General features: G+C 41.7%; 1 protein-coding gene across 1 annotated transcript in view; it reads left to right on the forward strand.

The window, feature by feature from the left end:
- MEGF9 (multiple EGF like domains 9) overlaps positions 1–24,391 on the forward strand; it is a 217,202-nt gene that overhangs the window by 17,686 nt on the left and 175,125 nt on the right. Inside the window, exon 2 of the mRNA XM_053695645.1 lies at positions 20,647–20,842. Within this exon, the coding sequence (XP_053551620.1) occupies positions 20,647–20,842 (196 nt within the window). The remainder of the gene's footprint in view (positions 1–20,646; positions 20,843–24,391) is intronic.

A 24,391-nucleotide genomic window follows, 5' to 3' on the forward strand; every position in this document is an offset into this window, starting at 1 on the left:
TTTGAGGTTTACTGTCCCTTTAACAGTTAACCAGTTCTGAGGATGCCGTAATCATTCTAGCGTAAATCACGATTGTGCTAAAGTGATCGTGTTTACTTTCAACTTGTAATAGGAGCAGTAAATCCAAAGAGCTCAAACAGCCGCAATAAACCACTGCATGCTCGCAAACGTGTTTGCTCCACTTGTAATCTGGTTCTAAAATGTTTTCTTTCTGTGTGTTGGGTAGGAAAACAGTCATATGTGGATGCATTTTTTTTTGCGGAGGGGATATTTTTCATTTTGCAATAGCATGTGTCTGACTTTTTGTATAGCTGTATACATTTGGTATGGAAATACTTTGGAGATCCAGGGCTCTTTTTAATTGTGGTGTTTTAGTTGTTAATCCTAAACTAATTTGTCGGTAGGCCTGAGCTTGACAAATGTTTGGAGCCACAGCTGCTAAGTTTCTTGAGTCACTTTTATATATCTTCTAAAATTCTACCCTGGCCCATAAGTGAGTCTTCTGCGTTTTCATGTAATTTGTCAACTCTGCCAGTGGGAATAAAAAAACAAAACCGCATAAAGAATACAACCGTAGGGGAAAATGCGTTTGGGCTCCTGAGTTGGTAGTGTGCCCTAAACTTCTGGTGTTCTTCAAAAAGCTGCTGAAACCGTAAATGAGTTGGTTGTGTGCCTGACATTGCCTAGTAAATTCTAATCTATTTATATCCCTGCATTTACTGTGTGCCAGTATGTTCCTTGCTAAAAGCACTTCTGCACCTACTGTTAAATGACTCATTTGCGTAGCAGCTCAGATGACGTAACATGACTAGCATTGTGTTGGTTACAGCGTGCAAGAGTTTGGCAGGACATGTAGACTAGTAGCTTGAGCAAACTTCCTGATTCTTGTTAACCTCGCAATGACTAATGTAAAATGATCTGCTTTTCTGCTCTGGGAAACATAAAGGCTATGGTAACTAAATAAATGTTCAATTATGCAATGAGTTTGTGCTTTGGATAGCTTTAGTACCATTTGTAAATAAGTGATCTAATATTGCAAGTTGGTTATTTTTATTGGTAGTATTAATCTGCCCCCAAATAGCTACTTCATGATGACACTAGCTGGGGATTTGTTTTTATGGAGAACTGTGTACCTGTATTTGTTCTTATATAACTAATTTTTTTTTTCTTATGCAGGTAGAGCATTTTTGCCATGACTATACCTGTGCAAGTTGCCCTTGTGGGCCTGAGAGCAGTCACTCCTTATCCGGGGATAGTGCACAAACATGCTCTTCCTTTTAGATGTGTAATAAAAAGCCCAGATCAGTACTTTGCTTGCAATTCATGGGTCTCATTCCCCTCTAAATAGTCAGCTCTAGGCTCCTGGGAAGTGGATTTTTATAATGCGGTGTGGCCCCTCTTTGCAATTAGAAGTATTGGATCTCAAACAGAAGTTGAGATCATCTGCCAATGACCATCACTTTATCTATCTAATGTATTTACTTTTTTTGGGGAACAGTGATTCCAAAATAGCCCATACCCCCCCCCCCCCTTACTACTCTCAGAACAGGCCTCATATAAACTAGATTATCTAGATCTCCCCTGTGACCATAATCTGGACTCTGTCACACTGGGAACAAACTGTATTATAAAAAAATCACCATTTAAACACACAGGCTTGCCTCTGCTGATTATCTGTATATGCAGCTCTTGATTTGAGTATGGTCAAACTGTCCTGGCTATATATTTTATGTTTGTTTTTTAATCAGCGAGTGCATGCTGTTACAGCGCTGAATCTACAGTTTGTGTTATATTTAACTTTGAGTCTGTTTAGTAAGGATGGGTGAACGATACACCAGAACATTATGCAACTGGGTGTGGCGCACATGTTTGTAGATACATCATTGTGAAGGTATACGGAATGGTTGCACCCAGTTATTATTCTTGTCTGTTCATCCTCTGTTGGTGTCTGCTGTGAGCTGCTGTAAAGTCAAAATTTAAATTTGTATGATTCGGATAGAGCAGATCATTTTAAACCACTTTCCAATTTATTTTTATCAAATTTGCTTCATTCTCTTGGTATCTTTTACTGAAGAGTAATACTAGGTAGGTTCAGAAGAGCTCAGGAGCGTGCACGTATCTTTAGTACTCTATGGCAGTAGTTTTGCAACATTATTTGTAGATTTGTTATACACTGTTGCCATAGAGTAACAGTGTATGTTCAGAATGTTGTTGTCACTGTGTTATTTATCAAAAGCAAAGCTGCACCCATCATTTGCCTTATTTAAAGGAGCCATCCAGGTCTGTTACTATAGTACACAGTGCAAGCCGCCACCGTCATTATGTTATCAAACTCTCATTATTGTCCTGTTATCTAATCCTGATCATCAAGTATATGGTGCAGTTTTAGGCTTGGGAAGCCTGTTGTGCATTATCTGCATCAGGGCATACTCTCCACAATTTTCGGACTTTAAAGGGACAGTCTAGGCCAAAATAAACTTTCATGATTCAGATAGAGCTTGTCATTTTAAACAACTTTCCAATTTACTTTTATCACCAATTTTGCTTTGTTCTCTTGATATTCTTAGTTGAAAGCTTAACCTAGGGGGTTCATATGCTAATTTCTTAGACCTTGAAGCCCACCTCTTTCAGATTGCATTTTAACAGTTTTTCACCACTAGAGGGTGTTAGTTCACGTATTTCATATAGATAACACTGTGCTCTTGCACGAGAATTTATCTGGGAGCAGGCACTGATTGGCTAGACTGCAAGACTGTCAAAAGAACTGAAAAAAGGGGCAGTTTGCAGAGGCTTAGATATAAGATAATCACAGAGGTTAAAAGTATATTATTATAACTGTTAGTTATGCAAAACTGGGCAATGGGTAATAAAGGGATTATCTATCTTTTAAAACAATAAAAATTCTGGTGTAGACTGTCCCTTTAATTTACAGGAAAAGGAAGAGAATAAAGTAAACAGTAATGAATGAAGCCGTGGACTCTCCTCCCCTTTTGGGAACGAATTTAACGGATAAGCAGAATTGATGTGTTCGGGGTGTTACACTCCCTTTTTAAAAATCTTCCAATGAGCTATGCTTTGTAGTGAAGGTAATAACCTTTCATTTCCTGTAATGGAGTACAGTGCATTTAAAGGGGCGTTAGCGTAAAAAAAGTTTTTTTCCCCAAACACTGTGTAGCATGTTGCAGGGTTGGTGTTATGGTTTACGCAGATTGCACCTTAACCTTAAAGTAAATTGTTTTGCAGTTATCCGATAAAGCCAATTGGGAACAGATGTGTAGCAGGGTTAACATTGAAATTAGCAGATGCAGTTAATGATTCAGATAGCATGCAACTTTCTAATTTACGCTTATTAATTTCTTTGTTCTCTTGGTATTGTTATTTGAAAAGCAGGAATCTAAGCTTAGGAGCCGGCCCATTTTTGGTTCAGAACCTGGGTAGCACTTGCTGATTGGTGGCTAAATGTGCTTAAAATTGCATGCTCTATTTAAATCATGAAAGAGAAAACATTTTGGGTTTAGTATCCCTTTAAAGTGAATTTAAACTTTGAGGAATGTGTGCCCGGTTTTTAAAAATCCTATAAAAAACAGGGGCACTTTCATTCATCAAAGTTTAGCGGTTTTGTTAAAATACTTACCTTTTTCTTCTTGCAAAGCCCAATCCGAGCTTCCCCCACCTGTCGCTCGTCTCTTCTTACTTCAGTAATGACAAATCCGGCTTCCTCCAATCACTGCTTTCTTCCCCCCCCCCCCCCGAGCAAACATTACCTGAGACTATGCCGTGATTGGAGGAAGCTGGAGTCTTCATTTCTGACCTATGAAGAGACTAGCAACGGGCAGGGGAAGTGCTGCTCCGGGGTTCTATCAGATTCTGCTCTTGCAAGAAGAAAAGGCAAGTATTTTAACAAAATGGCTAAAATGTAAAGTGCCCCTGTTTTTAATAGGATTTTTAAAAAACGGACACACATTCCTCAAAGTTTACATTCACTTTAAGTTCTGGGAATTAGAAATTGCTCAATTTTTAGAGCTAAATTGAAAAGGTAGCAAAATAATGAAAATCCATTTCAGGTTCTTTTAACTACTTTTATTGTCCCTATGGCTTTTCTGAGTCCTATGGAGGTGTTACAGAAATAAGTGAGGTTTTTGTGTAATCCGGCGCTTCCTCTGAAAGTAAAGATCTTCTCGCACATCAGGTTGTGTTTACAGAGGAACATGCTAAAGAGCTGTAGATCTCTTCCCCCCCCCCGCTGACTTTTTATGGCTAGACTGGATATGAATAGTTAGTAATGCTCCAAGCAAGTGAGTCTGAGTATTGTCATTACAGATGGTCTTCATCAGACTTGACCCACTTTTCTTCTGTTAAGTGTGATCAGTCCACGGGTCATCATTACTTCTGGGATATTAACTGCTCCCCTACAGGAAGTGCAAGAGGATTCACCCAGCAGAGCTGCATATAGCTCCTCCCCTCTACGTCACTCCCAGTCATTCTCTTGCACCCAGCAACTAGATAGGTCGTGTGAGAGGACTATGGTGATTATACTTAGTTTTATATCTTCAATCAAAAGTTTGTTATTTTAAAATAACACCGGAGTGTGTTATTACCTCTCTGGCAGAGTTTGAGGAAGAATCTACCAGAGTTTTGCTATGATTTTAGCCGGAGTAGTTAAGATCATATTGCTGTTCTCGGCCATCTGAGGAGTGAGGTAAACTTCAGATCAGGGGACAGCGGGCAGATGAATCTGCATAGAGGTATGTAGCAGCTTTTATTTTCTGACAATGGAATTGATGAGAAAATCCTGCCATACCGATATAATGTCATGTATGTATACTTTACACTTCAGTATTCTGGGAGAATGGTAATTCACTAGAATTACACTGTAAGAAAGACATAAAGCTGTTTAATAACTAGAGATTATGTTTAACGTTTTTGCTGGAATGTAAAATCGTTTTCATTTGCTGAGGTACTGAGTGAATAAATGTTTGGGCACCATTTTTCCACTTGGCAGTTGCTTAAATCTGTTTTTTCTGTCAGTTTCTGTTCTCCCTCACTGCTGTGTGTGTGTGGGGGAGGGGCGCTTTTACTATGCATCAAATATTTCAGTCAGCAACTCATTGTATTCCCTGCATGATCTGGTTCATCTCTACAGAGCTCAGGGGTCTTCAAAACTTATTTTGAGGGAAGTAATTTCTCTCAGCAGAGCTGTGAGAATTATAGTTTGACTGAAATAAAAACTTTTATTCTGTAATTTGTTTCCTGCTTTCAGAAATTGTTATCTTTGCTAATGGGATTAAACCTTTGCTAAAGTTGTGTTGTTTACAAGGATTGAGGCTATAACTGTTTCAATTTATTAATTTTCAACTGTCATAGATCTTCTGTGCTTCTTAAAGGCACAGTACGTTTTAATATTATTCTATTTGAATTGTATTTCCAAGTTGCAAGTTTATTTGCTAGTGTGTTAAACATGTCTGATTCAGAAGATGATACCTGTGTCATTTGTTGCAATGCCAAAGTGGAGCCCAATAGAAATTTATGTACTAACTGTATTGATGCTACTTTAAATAAAAATCAATCTGTACAAATTGAACAAATTTCACCAAACAACGAGGGGAGAGTTATGCCGACTAACTCGCCTCACGTGTCAGTACCTACATCTCCCGCTCAGAGGGAGGTGCGTGATATTGTAGCGCCGAGTACAGCTGGGCGGCCATTACAAATCACATTACAGGATATGGCTACTGTTATGACTGAAGTTTTGGCTAAATTACCAGAACTAAAAGGTAAGCGTGATCACTCTGGGGTGAGAACAGAGTGCGCTGATAATATTAGGGCCATGTCAGACACTGCGTCACAGGTGGCAGAACATGAGGACGGAGAACTTCATTCTGTGGGTGACGGTTCTGATCCAAACAGACTGGATTCAGATATTTCAAATTTTAAATTTAAACTGGAAAACCTCCGTGTATTACTAGGGGAGGTGTTAGCGGCTCTGAATGATTGTAACACAGTTGCAATACCAGAGAAAATGTGTAGGTTGGATAAATATTTTGCGGTACCGACGAGTACTGAGGTTTTTCCTATACCTAAGAGACTTACTGAAATTGTTACTAAGGAGTGGGATAGACCTGGTGTGCCGTTCTCACCCCCTCCGATATTTAGAAAAATGTTTCCAATAGACGCCACCACAAGGGACTTATGGCAAACGGTCCCTAAGGTGGAGGGAGCAGTTTCGACTTTAGCTAAGCGTACCACTATCCCGGTGGAGGATAGCTGTGCTTTTTCAGATCCAATGGATAAAAAGTTAGAGGGTTACCTTAAGAAAATGTTTGTTCAACAAGGTTTTATATTGCAACCCCTTGCATGCATTGCGCCGATCACGGCTGCAGCGGCATTCTGGATTGAGTCTCTGGAAGAGAACATTGGTTCAGCTACTCTGGACGACATTACGGACAGGCTTAGAGTCCTTAAACTAGCTAATTCATTCATTTCGGAGGCCGTAGTACATCTTACTAAACTTATGGCGAAGAATTCAGGATTCGCCATTCAGGCACGCAGGGCGCTGTGGCTAAAATCCTGGTCAGCTGATGTTACTTCTAAGTCTAAATTGCTTAATATACCTTTCAAAGGGCAGACCTTATTCGGGCCCGGGTTGAAAGAGATTATCGCTGACATTACAGGAGGTAAAGGCCATGCCCTGCCTCAGGACAAAGCCAAAGCCAAGACTAGACAGTCTAGTTTTCGTTCCTTTCGTAATTTCAAAGCAGGAGCAGCATCAACTTCCTCTGCACCAAAACAGAAAGGAGCTGTTGCTCGCTACAGACAAGGCTGGAAACCTAACCAGTCCTGGAACAAGGGCAAGCAGACTAGGAAACCTGCTGCTGCCCCCAAAACAGCATGAATTGAGGGCCCCCGATCCGGGATCGGATCTAGTGGGGGGCAGACTTTCTCTCTTCGCCCAGGCTTGGGCAAGAGATGTTCAGGATCCCTGGGCGCTAGAGATAATATCTCAGGGATACCTTCTGGACTTCAAATACTCTCCTCCAAGAGAGAGATTTCATCTGTCAAGATTGTCAACAATCCAGACAAAGAAAGAGGCTTTCTTCTGTTATGTGTGATCAGTCCACGGGTCATCATTACTTCTGGGATATTATCTGCTCCCCTACAGGAAGTGCAAGAGGATTCACCCAGCAGAGTTGCTATATAGCTCCTCCCCTCTACGTCACCCCCAGTCATTCTCTTGCACCCAAAGACTAGATAGGAGGTGTGAGAGGACTATGGTGATTATACTTAGTTTTTAGAACTTCAATCAAAAGTTTGTTATTTTACAATAGCACCGGAGCGTGTTATTACCTCTCTGGCAGAGTTTGAAGAAGAATCTACCAGAGTTTTTCTTATGATTTTAACCGGAGTAGTTAAGATCATATTGCTGTTTCTCGGCCATCTGAGGGAGGTAAAAAACTTCAGATCAGGGGACAGCGGGCAGTTGAATCTGCATTGAGGTATGTAGCAGTTTTTATTTTCTGAATGGAATTGATGAAAAGATCCTGCCATACCGTTATAATGAACATGTATGTATACTCTACACTTTAGTATTCTGGGGATGGTATTTCACCGGAATTACTCTGTAAAAGTACATTAAACCTTTTAATAGGTATTTTTCATGTTAAACGTTTTTGCTGGAATGTAGAATCGTTTGCATTAATGAGGTACTGAGTGAATAAATATTTGGGCATTATTTTTCCACTTGGCAGTTGCTTGTTTTAATTATGACAGTTTCGTTTCTCTCTCACTGCTGTGTGTGAGAGGGAGGGGCCGTTTTTGGCGCTCTTTGCTACGCATCAAAAATTTCCAGTCAGTTACTCTTGTATTTTCTGCATGATCCGGTTCATCTCTAACAGAACTCAGAGGTCTTCAAACTTCTTTGAAGAGAGGTAGATTCTCTCAGCAGAGCTGTGAGACTTATATAGTGACTGTGATTTAAAACGTTGCTCTGTAATTTTTATGTTTAAAATTTAATTAGTGTTATTTTACTAATGGGAACAAACCTTTGCTAAAAAGTTGTGTTGTTTTTAAAGTGTGATGCTATAACTGTTTTTCAGTTCATTATTTCAACTGTCATTTAATCGTTTAGTGCTTCTTGAGGCACAGTACGTTTTTGTTAAATAAGATTGTAACCGAGTTGCATGTTTATTGCTAGTGTGTTAAACATGTCTGATTCAGAGGAAGATACCTGTGTCATTTGTTCCAATGCCAAGGTGGAGCCCAATAGAAATTTATGTACTAACTGTATTGATGCTACTTTAAATAAAAGCCAATCTGTACAAATTGAACAAATTTCACCAAACAGCGAGGGGAGAGTTATGCCGACTAACTCGCCTCACGTGTCAGTACCTGCATCTCCCGCCCGGGAGGTGCGTGATATTATGGCGCCTGGTACATCTGGGCAGCCATTACAGATAACATTACAAGATATGGCTACTGTTATGACTGAAGTTTTGGCTAAATTACCAGAACTAAGAGGCAAGCGTGATCACTCTGGGGTGAGAACAGAGTGCGCTGATAATTCTAGGGCCATGTCTGATACTGCGTCACAGCTTGCAGAGCATGAGGACGGAGAGCTTCATTCTGTAGGTGACGGTTCTGATCCAAGCAGATTGGATTCAGATATTTCAAATTTTAAATTTAAATTGGAAAACCTCCGTGTATTACTAGGGGAGGTCTTAGCGGCTCTTAACGATTGTAACACTGTTGCAATACCAGAGAAAATGTGTAGGTTGGATAAATACTTTGCGGTACCGGCGAGTACTGACGTTTTTCCTATACCTAAGAGATTAACTGAAATTGTTACTAAGGAGTGGGATAGACCCGGTGTGCCGTTCTCACCCCCTCCAATATTTAGAAAGATGTTTCCAATAGACGCCACCACACGGGACTTATGGCAAACGGTCCCTAAGGTGGAGGGAGCAGTTTCTACTTTAGCTAAGCGCACCACTATCCCGGTGGAGGATAGCTGTGCTTTTTCAGATCCTATGGATAAAAAATTAGAGGGTTACCTTAAGAAAATGTTTGTTCAACAAGGTTTTATATTGCAACCCCTTGCATGCATCGCGCCGATTACGGCTGCGGCAGCATTTTGGATTGAGTCTCTGGAAGAGAACCTTAGTTCAGCTACGCTGGACGACATTACGGACAGGCTTAGAGTCCTTAAACTAGCTAATTCATTCATTTCGGAGGCCGTAGTACATTTAACCAAACTTACGGCTAAGAATTCAGGATTCGCCATTCAGGCACGTAGGGCGCTGTGGCTAAAATCCTGGTCGGCTGATGTAACTTCTAAGTCCAAATTACTTAATATACCTTTCAAGGGGCAAACTTTATTTGGGCCCGGTTTGAAAGAAATTATTGCTGACATTACAGGGGGTAAGGGCCACGCTCTACCTCAAGACAAAGCCAAAGCTAAGGCTAGACAGTCTAATTTTCGTCCCTTTCGGAATTTCAAAGCAGGAACAGCATCAACTTCCACTGCACCAAAACAGGAAGGAGCTGTTGCTCGTTACAGACAAGGCTGGAAAACTAACCAGTCCTGGAATAAGGGCAAGCAGGCCAGGAAACCTGCTGCTGCACCTAAGACAGCATGAACCGAGGGCCCCCGATCCGGGACCGGATCTAGTGGGGGGCAGACTCTCTCTCTTCGCCCAGGCTTGGGCAAGAGATGTCCAGGATCCCTGGGCGCTAGAGATCATATCTCAGGGATACCTTCTAGACTTCAAATTCTCTCCCCCAAGAGGGAGATTTCATCTGTCAAGGTTGTCAACAAACCAAATAAAGAAAGACGCGTTTCTACGCTGTGTACAAGATCTATTATTAATGGGAGTGATCCATCCGGTTCCGCGGTCGGAACAAGGACAAGGGTTTTACTCAAACCTGTTTGTGGTTCCCAAAAAAGAGGGAACTTTCAGGCCAATCTTGGATTTAAAGATCCTAAACAAATTCCTAAGAGTTCCATCGTTCAAAATGGAAACTATTCGGACAATCTTACCCATGATCCAAAAGGGTCAGTACATGACCACAGTGGATTTAAAGGATGCTTACCTTCACATACCGATTCACAAAGATCATTACCGGTATCTAAGGTTTGCCTTCTTAAACAGGCATTACCAGTTTGTAGCCCTTCCATTCGGATTGGCTACGGCTCCAAGAATCTTCACAAAGGTTCTGGGTGCCCTTCTGGCGGTACTAAGACCGCGAGGAATTTCGGTAGCTCCGTACCTAGACGACATTCTGATACAAGCTTCAAGCTTTCAAACTGCCAAGTCTCATACAGAGTTAGTTCTGGCATTTCTAAGGTCGCATGGATGGAAAGTGAACGAAAAGAAGAGTTCTCTCTTTCCTCTCACAAGAGTTCCATTCTTGGGGACTCTTATAGATTCTGTAGAAATGAAGATTTATCTGACAGAAGACAGATTAACAAAGCTTCTAAATGCATGCCGTGTCCTTCATTCCATTCAACTCCCGTCAGTAGCTCAATGCATGGAGGTGATCGGCTTAATGGTAGCAGCAATGGACATAGTACCCTTTGCACGCCTACATCTCAGACCGCTGCAATTGTGCATGCTGAGTCAGTGGAATGGGGATTACTCAGATTTGTCCCCCACTCTGAATCTGGATCAAGAGACCAGAAACTCTCTTCTATGGTGGCTTTCTCGGCCACATCTGTCCAGGGGGATGCCATTCAGCAGGCCGGACTGGACAATTGTAACAACAGACGCCAGCCTACTAGGTTGGGGCGCTGTCTGGAATTCTCTGAAGGCTCAGGGACAATGGAGTCAGGAGGAAAGTCTCCTGCCAATAAACATTCTGGAATTGAGAGCAGTTCTCAATGCCCTTCTAGCTTGGCCCCAGTTAAAAACTCGGGGGTTCATCAGGTTTCAGTCGGACAACATCACGACTGTAGCTTACATCAACCATCAGGGAGGGACAAGAAGCTCCCTAGCAATGATGGAAGTATCAAAGATATTTCGCTGGGCAGAGTCTCACTCTTGCCACCTGTCAGCAATCCACATCCCGGGAGTGGAGAACTGGGAGGCGGATTTCTTGAGTCGCCAGACGTTTCATCCGGGGGAGTGGGAACTTCATCCGGAGGTCTTTGCCCAAATACTTCGACGTTGGGGCAAACCAGATATAGATCTCATGGCGTCTCGCCAGAACGCCAAACTTCCTCGCTACGGATCCAGATCCAGGGATCCGGGAGCGGTTCTGATAGATGCTTTGACAGCACCTTGGAACGTCAGGATGGCTTATGTGTTTCCACCCTTCCCGCTGCTTCCTCGATTGATTGCCAAAATCAAACAGGAGAGAGCATCAGTGATTCTAATAGCACCTGCATGGCCACGCAGGACTTGGTATGCAGATCTAGTGGACATGTCATCCTGTCCGCCTTGGTCTCTACCTCTAAGACAGGACCTTCTGATACAGGGTCCATTCAAACATCAAAATCTAACTTCTCTGAAGCTGACTGCTTGGAAATTGAACGCTTGATTTTATCAAAACGTGGTTTTTCTGAGTCGGTTATTGATACCCTGATACAGGCTAGGAAGCCTGTTACCAGAAAGATTTACCATAAAATATGGCGTAAATACCTATACTGGTGTGAATCCAAAGATTACTCCTGGAGTAAGGTTAGGATTCCTAGGATATTGTCCTTTCTACAAGAAGGTTTAGAAAAGGGTTTATCGGCTAGCTCATTAAAGGGACAGATCTCAGCTCTGTCCATCTTGTTACACAAGCGTCTGTCAGAAAATCCAGACGTCCAGGCATTTTGTCAGGCTTTAGCTAGGATCAAGCCTGTGTTTAAAACTGTTGCTCCGCCATGGAGTTTAAACTTAGTTCTTAACGTTTTACAGGGTGTTCCGTTCGAACCCCTTCATTCCATTGATATAAAATTGTTATCTTGGAAAGTTCTATTTTTAATGGCTATTTCCTCGGCTCGAAGAGTCTCTGAATTATCAGCCTTACATTGTGATTCTCCTTATCTGATCTTTCACTCAGACAAGGTAGTTCTGCGTACTAAACCTGGGTTCTTACCTAAGGTAGTCACTAACAGGAATATCAATCAAGAGATTGTTGTTCCATCCTTGTGTCCAAATCCTTCTTCAAAGAAGGAACGTCTTCTACACAATCTGGATGTAGTTCGTGCCCTCAAGTTCTACTTGCAGGCAACTAAGGATTTTCGACAAACGTCTTCCCTGTTTGTCGTGTACTCTGGTCAGAGGAGAGGTCATAAGGCTTCGGCTACCTCTCTCTCCTTCTGGCTTCGTAGCATAATTCGTTTAGCCTATGAGACTGCTGGACAGCAGCCTCCTGAAAGAATTACAGCTCATTCTACTAGAGCTGTGGCTTCCACTTGGGCCTTTAAGAATGAGGCCTCTGTTGAACAGATTTGCAAGGCTGCAACTTGGTCTTCGCTTCATACTTTTTCCAAATTTTACAAATTTGACACTTTTGCTTCTTCGGAGGCTATTTTTGGGAGACAGGTTCTTCAGGCAGTGGTTCCTTCTGTATAATGAGCCTGCCTATCCCTCCCGTCATCCGTGTACTTTTGCTTTGGTATTGGTATCCCAGAAGTAATGATGACCCGTGGACTGATCACACATAACAGAAGAAAACATAATTTATGCTTACCTGATAAATTCCTTTCTTCTGTTGTGTGATCAGTCCACGGCCCGCCCTGTTTTTTAAGGCAGGTAAATATTTTTTAAATTATAATCCAGTCACCACTACACCCTTGGCTTCTCCTTTCTCGTTGGTCTTTGGTCGAATGACTGGAGGTGACGTAGAGGGGAGGAGCTATATAGCAACTCTGCTGGGTGAATCCTCTTGCACTTCCTGTAGGGGAGCAGATAATATCCCAGAAGTAATGATGACCCGTGGACTGATCACACAACAGAAGAAAGGAATTTATCAGGTAAGCATAAATTATGTTTTTCTACGCTGCGTACAAGAGCTCTTGTTAATGGGAGTAATCCATCCAGTTCCACGATCGGAACAGGGACAGGGGTTTTACTCAAATCTGTTTGTGGTTCCCAAAAAAGAGGGAACTTTCAGACCAATCCTGGACTTAAAGATCCTAAACAAATTCCTAAGAGTTCCATCGTTCAAGATGGAGACTATTCGGACAATTTTACCTATGATCCAAGAGGGTCAGTACATGACCACTGTAGATTTAAAAGATGCTTACCTGCACATACCGATTCACAAAGATCATTACCGGTACCTAAGGTTTGCCTTCCTAGACAGGCATTACCAGTTTGTGGCTCTTCCATTCGGATTGGCTACAGCGCCAAGAATCTTCACAAAGGTTCTGGGTGCTCTTCTGGCGGTACTAAGACCGCGGGGAATCTAGGTAGCTCCATACCTAGACGACATTCTGATACAAGCTTCAAGCTTTCAAACTGCCAAATCTCCTACAGAGTTAGTGCTGGCATTTCTAAGGTCACATGGATGGAAGGTGAACGAAAAGAAAAGTTCACTCGTTCCACTCACAAGAGTTCCCTTCCTGGGGACTCTTATAGATTCTGTAGAAATGAAGATTTACCTGACAGAGGACAGGCTATCAAGACTTCAAAGTGCTTGCCGCACTCTTCATTCCATTCAACACCCGTCAGTGGCTCAATGTATGGAGGTAATCGGCTTAATGGTAGCGGCAATGGACATAGTACCCTTTGCACGCTTACACCTCAGACCACTGCAACTGTGCATGCTAGGTCAGTGGAATGGGGATTACTCAGACTTATCCCCTTCTCTGAATCTGGATCAAGAGACCAGAAATTCTCTTCTATGGTGGCTTTCTCGGCCACACCTGTCCAGGGGGATGCCATTCAGCAGACCAGACTGGACAATTGTAACAACAGACGCCAGCCTTCTAGGTTGGGGTGCCGTCTGGAATTCCCTGAAGGCTCAGGGACTATGGAGTCAGGAGGAGAGTCTCCTGCCAATAAACATTCTGGAATTGAGAGCAGTTCTCAATGCCCTCCTGGCTTGGCCCCAGTTGACAACTCGGGGGTTCATCAGGTTTCAGTCGGACAACATCACGACTGTAGCTTACATCAACCATCAGGGAGGGACAAGAAGCTCCCTAGCTATGATGGAAGTATCAAAGATAATTCGCTGGGCAGAGTCTCACTATTGCCACCTGTCAGCAATCCACATCCCGGGAGTGGAGAACTGGGAGGCGGATTTCTTAAGTCGTCAGACTTTTCATCCGGGGGAGTGGGAACTTCATCCGGAGGTCTTTGCCCAAATACTTCGACGTTGGGGCAAACCAGAGATAGATCTCATGGCGTCTCGACAGAACGCCAAGCTTCCTCGTTACGGGTCTAGATCCAGGGATCCAGGAGCAGTCCTGATAGATGCTCTGACAGCACCTTGGGACTTCAGGATGGCTTACGTGTTTCCACCCTTCCCGTTGCTTCCTCGATTGATAGCCAGAATCAAACAAGAGAGAGCATCAGTGATTCTAATAGCACCTGCGTGGCCACGCAGGACTTGGTATGCAGACCTGGTGGACATGTCATCCTGTCCGCCTTGGTCTCTACCTCTGAAACAGGACCTTCTGATACAGGGTCCCTTCAAACATCAAAATCTAACTTCTCTGAAGCTGACTGCTTGGAAATTGAACGCTTAATTTTATCAAGACGTGGGTTTTCTGAGTCAGTTATTAGTACCTTAATACAGACTAGGAAACCTGTTACCAGAAAGATTTACCATAAGATATGGCGTAAATACCTACATTGGTGTGAATCCAAAGGTTACTCTTGGAGTAAGGTTAGGATTCCTAGGATATTGTCTTTTCTACAAGAAGGTTTAGAAAAGGGTTTTTCTGCTAGTTCATTAAAGGGACAGATCTCAGCTCTGTCCATTCTGTTACACAAACGTCTGTCAGAAGTTCCTGACGTCCAGGCTTTTTGTCAGGCTTTGGCCAGGATTAAGCCTGTGTTTAAAACTGTTGCTCCACCATGGAGTTTAAACCTTGTTCTTAATGTTTTACAGGGCGTTCCGTTTGAACCCCTTCATTCCATTGATATAAAGTTGTTATCTTGGAAAGTTCTATTTTTAATGGCTATTTCCTCGGCTCGAAGAGTCTCTGAATTATCAGCCTTACATTGTGATTCTCCTTATTTGATTTTTCATTCGGATAAGGTAGTCCTGCGTACTAAACCTGGGTTCTTACCTAAGGTAGTTACTAACAGGAATATCAATCAAGAGATTGTTGTTCCTTCTTTATGCCCAAATCCTTCTTCAAAGAAGGAACGTCTACTGCACAACCTGGATGTAGTCCGGGCTCTAAAATTTTACTTGCAGGCAACTAAGGAATTCCGTCAAACGTCTTCTCTGTTTGTCATTTACTCTGGGCAGAGGAGAGGTCAAAAAGCTTCCGCTACCTCTCTTTCTTTTTGGCTTCGTAGCATAATTCGTTTAGCTTATGAGACTGCTGGACAGCAGCCCCCTGAAAGAATTACAGCTCATTCTACTAGAGCTGTGGCTTCCACTTGGGCCTTCAAGAATGAGGCCTCTGTTGAACAGATTTGCAAGGCTGCAACTTGGTCTTCGCTTCATACTTTTTCCAAATTTTACAAATTTGACACCTTTGCTTCATCGGAGGCTATTTTTGGGAGAAAGGTTCTTCAGGCAGTGGTTCCTTCTGTATAAAGAGTCTGCCTATCCCTCCCGTCATCCGTGTACTTTTGCTTTGGTATTGGTATCCCAGAAGTAATGATGACCCGTGGACTGATCACACTTAACAGAAGAAAACATAATTTATGCTTACCTGATAAATTCCTTTCTTCTGTAGTGTGATCAGTCCACGGCCCGCCCTGTTTTTAAGGCAGGTAAATATTTTTTAATTTATACTCCAGTCACCACTTCACCCTTGGCTTTTCCTTTCTCGTTGGTCCTTGGTCGAATGACTGGGAGTGACGTAGAGGGGAGGAGCTATATGCAGCTCTGCTGGGTGAATCCTCTTGCACTTCCTGTAGGGGAGCAGTTAATATCCCAGAAGTAATGATGACCCGTGGACTGATCACACTACAGAAGAAAGGAATTTATCAGGTAAGCATAAATTATGTTTTTATGAAAGGGTCCTGCACATCCTTGTGATTTCAAACCTGTTTAAGAGCTTGTTGTCTTCCATTGTTTGTGCCCAAAGCCCTTGTTATACTCTGTCTCTATAGGACGGGGCCATCTAATCTGTGTCTATGCTTATCGATGTATAATACTATCGAATATGGTGTATTACAAATAAACTTCTGGCTATTTAGCTCAGTGTGACTTGTCACTTGATTTACAAAACAAATCTTACCTATGTGATGTGCTCTGTATCTTCACAGCATGATATAGGCAGTAGACATGATTTGCCCCCCCCCCATTATTTAATGGAATAAAGTGCACATTTATTCACTAAAGTTTCTTTATATAACAGATTTTTTATTTGTTTTGTTAATGAACGAATACCAGGTAAATAAGTTAGAATTCATTCATTGTTTATAAAAAGAAATGCACATGGGCTATTTGATACTGAGAAAACAAATCTGTTGCCTTATATCGGCTTGGTGTGTAGTACGATAACAAACCTATTGCAGATGTTAGAACCATAGTATGAAGCGCTAGACGCACACTTGTAGGTTTAGTATAAATGTGCTTTGTTTACCAGTGCCGGAAGTACAGCTATATATCTGCTTTTACTCCAGATCTGAAAAATGAACGGTTAGATTGTTTTTTAAGCAGTCTCCATTCTCCCCATATAAACGTGCACAGTAAATATGGTGTTTACACACAGGTATTGATTCTGGGGCATAGCAGGGGGGCAGCAAACTGTTAATTCAGGCAGCATAAATATGGTCGGCCAATCACTTTTATTCAGTGACCTACATTCCCCTTACGCGCCAGAGGTCCTTTTGTGTGTGTCTGTACAATTGCTGATTGTATACTCTATGGATTCACAAAACACATGGGTAAAATACAGCTATATAGTCTTTATATATTTTATACTTTCACTCCCATGATGATCTGTTCTGAAGAGGTACTTCGGCAGCATCTGGAGCTCTACATAGCAGGAAATAATGCTCTTGCAAATGGATAACATTCTTGAAAAACTGTTGCCAAATTGTGCTCCAGAATTGGGGCAGCTCCTGAGCATACGCCTCTGCTTTTCAATAAATGATACCAAGAGAACGAAGAATGCTTAATAGAAGTAAATTAGAATGTTGTTTAAAATGACATGCTCTATCTGAATCATAAGAGTTTTTGTTTCACGTCCTTTTAAGAACATTCTGTACTGCAGTGTATAGGGTTTAACAGGTTTGCTGTTTCTGTACGAGGCCCAGCTGTAGTATGCTAGTGACATGAACGTTCTCTTGCTGAGTGTAGGCGGACAAGAGTGTCCATGTGCTCTTTGTTTTGAGGAAAATTCCTGATCTAACCAGTGTGTTCGTGTCTTGCGCCTGCCTACATGATCTAGATAAAAATGAACAAATTGAAGGTCCCCCCCCCTGTACTTTGTTTAGCGTGTATTGTGTAAAATCATAATAGCCTCTTTCATCTGGCAAGAAGTCAGGGTTTTATGAATAATATGAAAGGAATATTATACTGCTCGAACAGAGAACATGAAAAAGGACTTGCTTAGCAATTAGCGTCTGCTCAGCTTGCAATCGCACACTTCACTTACCCAAGATTGGCACTATAAACCGGCTTTATAAAACTGCAACAAAAATACCCTTGACAGTAGTTTCTTTCATGCTTTTCTTGGTTTAAATTACAGAACAAACTTGCACTGTAACAGGCCAGTAAAGTCAGAACGGAGGTTGTCAAACTGCAGCAACATGTACTTTTTTTTTGTATATAATGAGGAGATTGCGAACAGATGGGGTATGTTTAAAATATGGCTGAACAAATCCCAGAAGGCTGGGGCCACAGCTCCTAGAATTATATTGATGTATGCAAACACTCTGGTGATCTAGCTACTCCGGCGTGTAGCCTGCTCCTGAATTTGAAATGATTCTCTAATTCTGTTTTTCAACATGGATACAGTATTTAGAAATACCTGGTGTCTTGCCCAACATTTAAAGGGACAGGGAAGTCCTAACATGATCCAGTCTGATCAAGTGTAACGTGTACGGCGATGCTTGCGATTTTCTATTGCAGTGCTTAATGGCCCTTTTTAACAAGCTTGTAATATTTTTATACAAAACTTTTGAAGCCAGGATAGAGGGAAACAGCATTTGCTGCTGTAGCCGCCTTGTGTGCTACACAGCCCACAGCAATTTGCAAGGTCAATTTCCTGGATATTTTCATCAGTAATCCTTTGTGCTTTTTTAACTTAGTTTTTTTCATTAGCTAGGATTTGGCATCCCCCCTTAGGATGTATTCAGGAACACATCTACAGTGGATATAAAAAGTCTAAACACCCCTGTTAAAATGTCAGGTTTCTGTGATGTAAAAAAATGAGACAAAGATAAATCATTTCAGAACTTTTTCCACCTTTAATGTGACCTATAAACTGTACAACTCAATTGAAAAACAAACTGAAATCTTTTAGGTAAAGGGAAATAAAAAAATAAATAAATAAAAAAATGGTTGCATAAGTGTGCACACCCTTAAACTAATACTTTATTGAAGCACCTTATACTTTATTACAGCACTCCGTCTTTTTGGGTATGAGTTTTTCAGCATGGCACATCTTGACTTGGCAAGATTTGCCCACTCTTCTTTGCAAAAACACTCTAAATCTGTCAGAATGCGAGGGCATCTCCTGTGCACAGCCCTCTTCAGATCACTCCACAGATTTTGAATTAGATTCAGGTCTGGGCTCTGGCTGGGCCATCCCAAAACTTTAATCTTTTTCTGGTGAAGCCATTCCTTTGTTGATTTGGATGTATGCTTTGGGTCGTTGTCATGCTGAAAGATGAAGTTCCTCTTCATGTTCAGCTTTCTAGCAGAAGCCTGAAGGTTTTGTGCCAATATTGTCTGGTATTTGGAACTGTTCATTATTCCCTCCACCTTGACTTAGGCACCAGTTCCAGCTGAAGAAAAACAGCCCCAAAGCATGATGCTGCCACCACCATGCTTCACTGTGGATATGGTGTTCTTTTGGTGATATGCAGTGTTGTTTTTGCACCAAACGTATCTTTTGGAATTATAGCCAAAAAGTTCAACTTTGGTTTCATCAGACCAGAACACCTTTTGCAACGTGCTTTTGGGAAACTTCAAATGTGTTTTTGCAAAATTTAGCCGGGCTTGGATGTTTTTTTTTGTAAGAAAAGGCTTCCGTCTTGCCACTCTACCCCATAGCCCAGACAAATGAAGAATACGGGCGATTGTTGTCACATGTACTTGCCAGATATTCCTGCAGCTCCTTTAATGTTGCTGTAGGCCTCCTTGGCAGCCTCCCAGACCAGTTTTCTTCTCGTCTTTTCATCAATTTCGGAGGGACATCCAGTTCTTGGTAATGTCACTGTTGCACCATATTTTCTTCACTTGATGATGACTGTCTTCACTGTGTTCCATGGTATATCTAATGCCTTGGAAATTCTTTTGTACCCTTCTCCTTACTGATACCTTTTAACAATGAGATCCCTCTGATGCTTTAGAAGCTCTCTGCGGACCATGGCTTTTGCTGTAGGATGCGACTAACAAAATGTCAGGAAAGAACTACTAGAACAGCTGAATTTTTTTGGGGTTAATCAGAGGCACTTTAAATGACAGGTGTGTACTGACTCCTATTTAACATGATTTTGAATGTGATTGCTTAATTCTGAACACTGAACACCCTTTTATAACTGGGGATGTAGCTCACTTACACAACCATATTATTTTATTATTTTTATTTCCCTTTACCTAAAAGATTTCAGTTTGTTTTTCAATTGAGTTGTACAGTTTATAGGTCACATTAAAGGTGGAAAAAGTTCTGAAATGATTCATCTTTTTCTCATTTTTGTACATAACCGAAACCTGACATTTTTAACAGGGGTGTGTAGACTTGTTATATCCACTATATATTTTATTTAAGCAAAAACCCACCTTCAAAATTACAGTGCACGGACAGACATTGTCCTTCTATGGATGAAGAAAGTTATTAAAAATATGTATGCTGCTAGTAATCCTTAAACGGCAATAGAAGTCAGAATCGAGTTTATTATTCAGATAGTGTAAAATAGAAACAATCACTTTCCCAATTTACTTCTATTAAATTTACCTGTACACACCTAATTTGAGTATTTAATGTTGAGTTTAATCTGCTGTATCCTGAACCATTAAACCCCATGGGAGCATGCTTCCAATCGGCAGCGCTAGTCGAACCGCAAGTGGATTAGATGCGGGGTCTGCTTGCTACCCGCAGTGCACCGTGGGTCCAAGTGGCTGTGTGTTTAACCCCTTTGTGGTGTTCGATAGTTGTAAAATTACATGCTCTAACACATTACAGCATGTTATATGGCCCTTTTAATTTGTAGTATGTGCTCAGCAGCTCATCATGGGAAGGGAGGAGATGTATTAAATTAGGTGCACCATTGGCATGTTCTAAAATGTATTTAATTTAAATAGTGCCTATTTTCGCCCCCACCCACCCTTTGTACTCACGTGTTTTTGTTTTGTTTTCAGGTGTATCCTGCAACTGCAGCGTGTTTGGAAGCAGAAAATTAAGCACATGCAATAGCAGTCAGTGCGACTGCATTCCTGGTTACGAAGGATTGTCTTGTGACATCTGCTCAAAGGACTTCTACCTGCACACGGCCAGTGGATTCTGCCTGCCCTGTAACTGCAGTAGATCAGGAGCAGCTTATAGCAACTGTAGCAGGTAAAGATCTCCGTATAAGAATGGGGTTCTGTTATCAGAAAAAGTCCAAGCACTACTAGTATAAAAGGTATAAGCTTTATTCAGGGCCATATGCCTGGAGTAAAAAACAGGATTTGAACAAAGATCTGCCTTAATCGTAGATCCCTAAAGTGCAAATACATAATACAAGCTTTTCAAAAGCCCCTAAGGAGCTGATTGGTTGGTCAGTTACAACCAAAATTAAAGGGACACTGAACCAATTTTTTTCTATCATGATTCAGATAGAGCATGCAACTTTCTAATTTACTCCTATTATAAAATTATTTTCATTCTCTTGGTATCTTTATTTGAAATGCAAGAATGTAAGTTTAGATGCCGGCCCATTTTTAAACACACAGTGTTCTTGCTGATTGGTGGGTAAATTCACCTACCAATAAACAAGTGCTTTCCATGGTTCTGAACCAAAAAATAGCTTAGATGCCTTTTTCAAATAAAGAAAGCAAGAGAACGAAGAAAAATTGATAATAGGAGTAAATTAGAAAGTTGTTTAAAATTGCATGCTCTATCTGAATCACAAAAGAGAAAATTTGGATTCAGTGTCCCTTTAAGTGTTTCACTTCCCTGTGTTCACAATAATAAATCTGTAATCACAGTAGCAGATAAGTAGAACATTTCAAGAAAAATTTAAGTAAAAGTGACATATAAATTATACTTGGTTTCCAATCATATGAGAAGAATTTTACCTAAAGAGATGATTCATTACGTCAAACTGAGTTAAAACCTCTAGGTATTTGGGTCTGAAGTTTAAAGATCCAATAGACCTCTTGTATTTCTAACTGGGTTAATCTGAAAAGTGTGCAGACACCAATCAGGAGCAAGCTCCCACTAGTGTAGGATATGTAGCTGGTGGCCTACAGTGGTGGCTGTCGCAAGGGTGTTTTCAGAGACCCTCTTGGGTAATTGTGACCACGGATGCCAGCCTGTTAGGTTGGGGAGCAGTCTGGGACTCGTTGAAGGCGCAGGGACTTTGGTGTCAGGAGGAATCTGCTCTCCCCATAAACATTCTGGAGTTGAGCGATCTTCAATGCCTTGATGGCTTGACCTCAGCTGACCTTAGCCCGGTCTATCAGATTCCAGACAGACAACATAATCTCAGTGGCCTGCATCAACCAACAAGGGGGAACTCTGAGTTCCTTAGCCATGAAGGAGGTGGCACGGATCATCCAGTGGGCGGAGGCTCACAATTGCTTTCTGCCACCAACATTCCAGGAGTGGACAATTGGGAAGCAGACTTTCTGAGCAGACAGACTTTTCATCCCGGGGAGTGGGAACTCCACCTGGAAGTGTTCTCCAGGTTAACAACCAAATGGGGTTACCAGAATTGGATCTGATGGCGTCTGGTCAGAACACAAAGCTCCCAAAGTACGGTTCGAGAGAGATCCTCAAGCCTTTCTGATAGATGCTCTGGCAGTTCCTTGGAACTTAAGGTTTGCATACCTCTTTCCTCTGTGCTCCTTCCGCGAGTCATTGCTTGCATCAAGCAGGAGAGAACATCAGTGATTCTAATAGCTCCTGCGTGGCCTTACAGAATCTGGTATGCAGCTCTAGTAGAGATGTTGTTCCTACCTCTGTGGAGACTACCGCTGAGGAAGGACCTTATGCTTCAGGGGCCCTTCCTTCATCCAAATCTCGTTTCTCTGAAGCTGACTGCTTGGAGATTGAATGCGTGGTTTTTCCAAATCGTTCATTGAGACCATTGTAAGCCTCTCACGAGAAAGATTTACCATAAGATATGGCGTAAATATCTTTATTGGTGTGAGTCTAAACGATATTCTTGCAGTAAGGTCAGGATTCCAAGGATATTATCTTTTCTCCAGGAAGGTTTTGAGAAGGGGTTATCTGTCAGTACCCTTAAGGGTCAGATTTCTGCTCTATCCATTCTGCTGCACAAGTGTCTGGCAGACATGATGGATGTACAAGCCTTTTGTCAGGCCCTGGTCAAAATCAGGCCTGTGTTTAAATCAGTTGCTCCTCCTTGGAGCCTTAACCTTGTTCTTAAAGATTTACAACAGGCTTCATTTGAGCCCATGCATTTCTTAGATATTAAGTTATTATCTTGGAAGGTTTTGTTTCTTACTGCTATTTCTTCTTTGCAGTGGGATTCTCCTTATCTCATATTTCATGCAGATAAGGCAGTTCTCCGTACCAAGTTTGGTTTTCTTCCTAAGGTTGTTTCGGACAGAAATATTAATCAGGAAATTGTTGTTCCTTCTCTCTGTACTAATCCTTCTCATAAAGGACGTTTGTTGCAGAACTTAGACGTTGTGCGGGCTCTTAAATTCTATATGCCGGCTACGAAGGACTTTCGTCAGTCTTCTGCATTTTTTGTTTGCTTTTTTGGAAAACTTAAGGGTTTAGAAAGCTACTGCCACTTCTTTCTCTCTCTGGTTGAGAAGTGTTATTAGTTTGGCATATGAGACTGCTGGACAGCAGCCTCCTGAGAGAATTACATCTTATTCCACTAGGACGGGGTCTTCTTCCTGGACCTTCAAGAATGTGGCCTCTGTAGAACAGATCTGTAAGGCTGCGACTTGGTCTTCTTTGCACACTTTTTCTAAATTCTATAAATTTTGATAATTTTGCCTCAGCTGAGGCTTCTTTTGGGAGAAAGGGTCTTCAAGCAGTGGTGCCTTCTGTTTAGGTTACCCGTCTTGTCCCTTCCTAATCATCTGTGTCCTCTAGCTTGGGTATTGATTCCCAACAGTAATTGAAGATCCGTGGACTCACCGTGTCTTAAGAAAGAAAACAAATTTCTCCAACATTGGTGTGTCCGGTCCACGGCGTCATCCTTACTTGTGGGAATATCTCTTCCCCAACAGGAAATGGCAAAGAGTCCCAGCAAAGCTGGCCATATAGTCCCTCCTAGGCTCCGCCCACCCCAGTCATTCTCTTTGCCGTTGCACAGGCAACATCTCCACGGAGATGGTTAAGAGTTTGTGGTGTTTAGTTGTAGTTTTTTATTCTACTATCAAGAGTTTGTTATTTTAAAATAGTGCTGGTATGTACTATTTACTCTGAAACAGAAAAGGATGAAGAATTCTGTTTGTGAGAGGAAGATGATTTTAGCAGACAGTAACTAAAATCGATTGCTGTTTCCACATAGGACTGTTGAGATGAAGAAACTTCGGTTGGGGGAAACAGCAGACTTTTCTGCTTATGGTATGACTAGCCATATTTCTAACAAGACCATGTAATGCTGGAAGGCTGTCATTTCCCCTCATGGGGACCGGTAAGCCATTTTCTTAGTCTCAAAAAGAATAAAGGGCTTAATATGGGCTATAAAACTGGTAGACACTTTTATGGGCTAAATCGATTGCTTTATTTGGACATTTTATACATGTTTATGCTGATTATTCACACTTATAAACTTGGGGAACGTTTTTTAACGGCAGGCACTATGTTAGACACCTTTTCCAGTCAGGGAGGGCCTTCCCAGTTGTAGGCTGAGCCTCATTTTCGCGCCATTACTGCGCAGTTGTTTTTGAGAGCAAGACATGCAGATGCATGTGT

Source organism: Bombina bombina, chromosome 12 (assembly GCF_027579735.1).
Source record: "Bombina bombina isolate aBomBom1 chromosome 12, aBomBom1.pri, whole genome shotgun sequence".
NCBI classification, from domain to species: domain Eukaryota; kingdom Metazoa; phylum Chordata; class Amphibia; order Anura; family Bombinatoridae; genus Bombina; species Bombina bombina.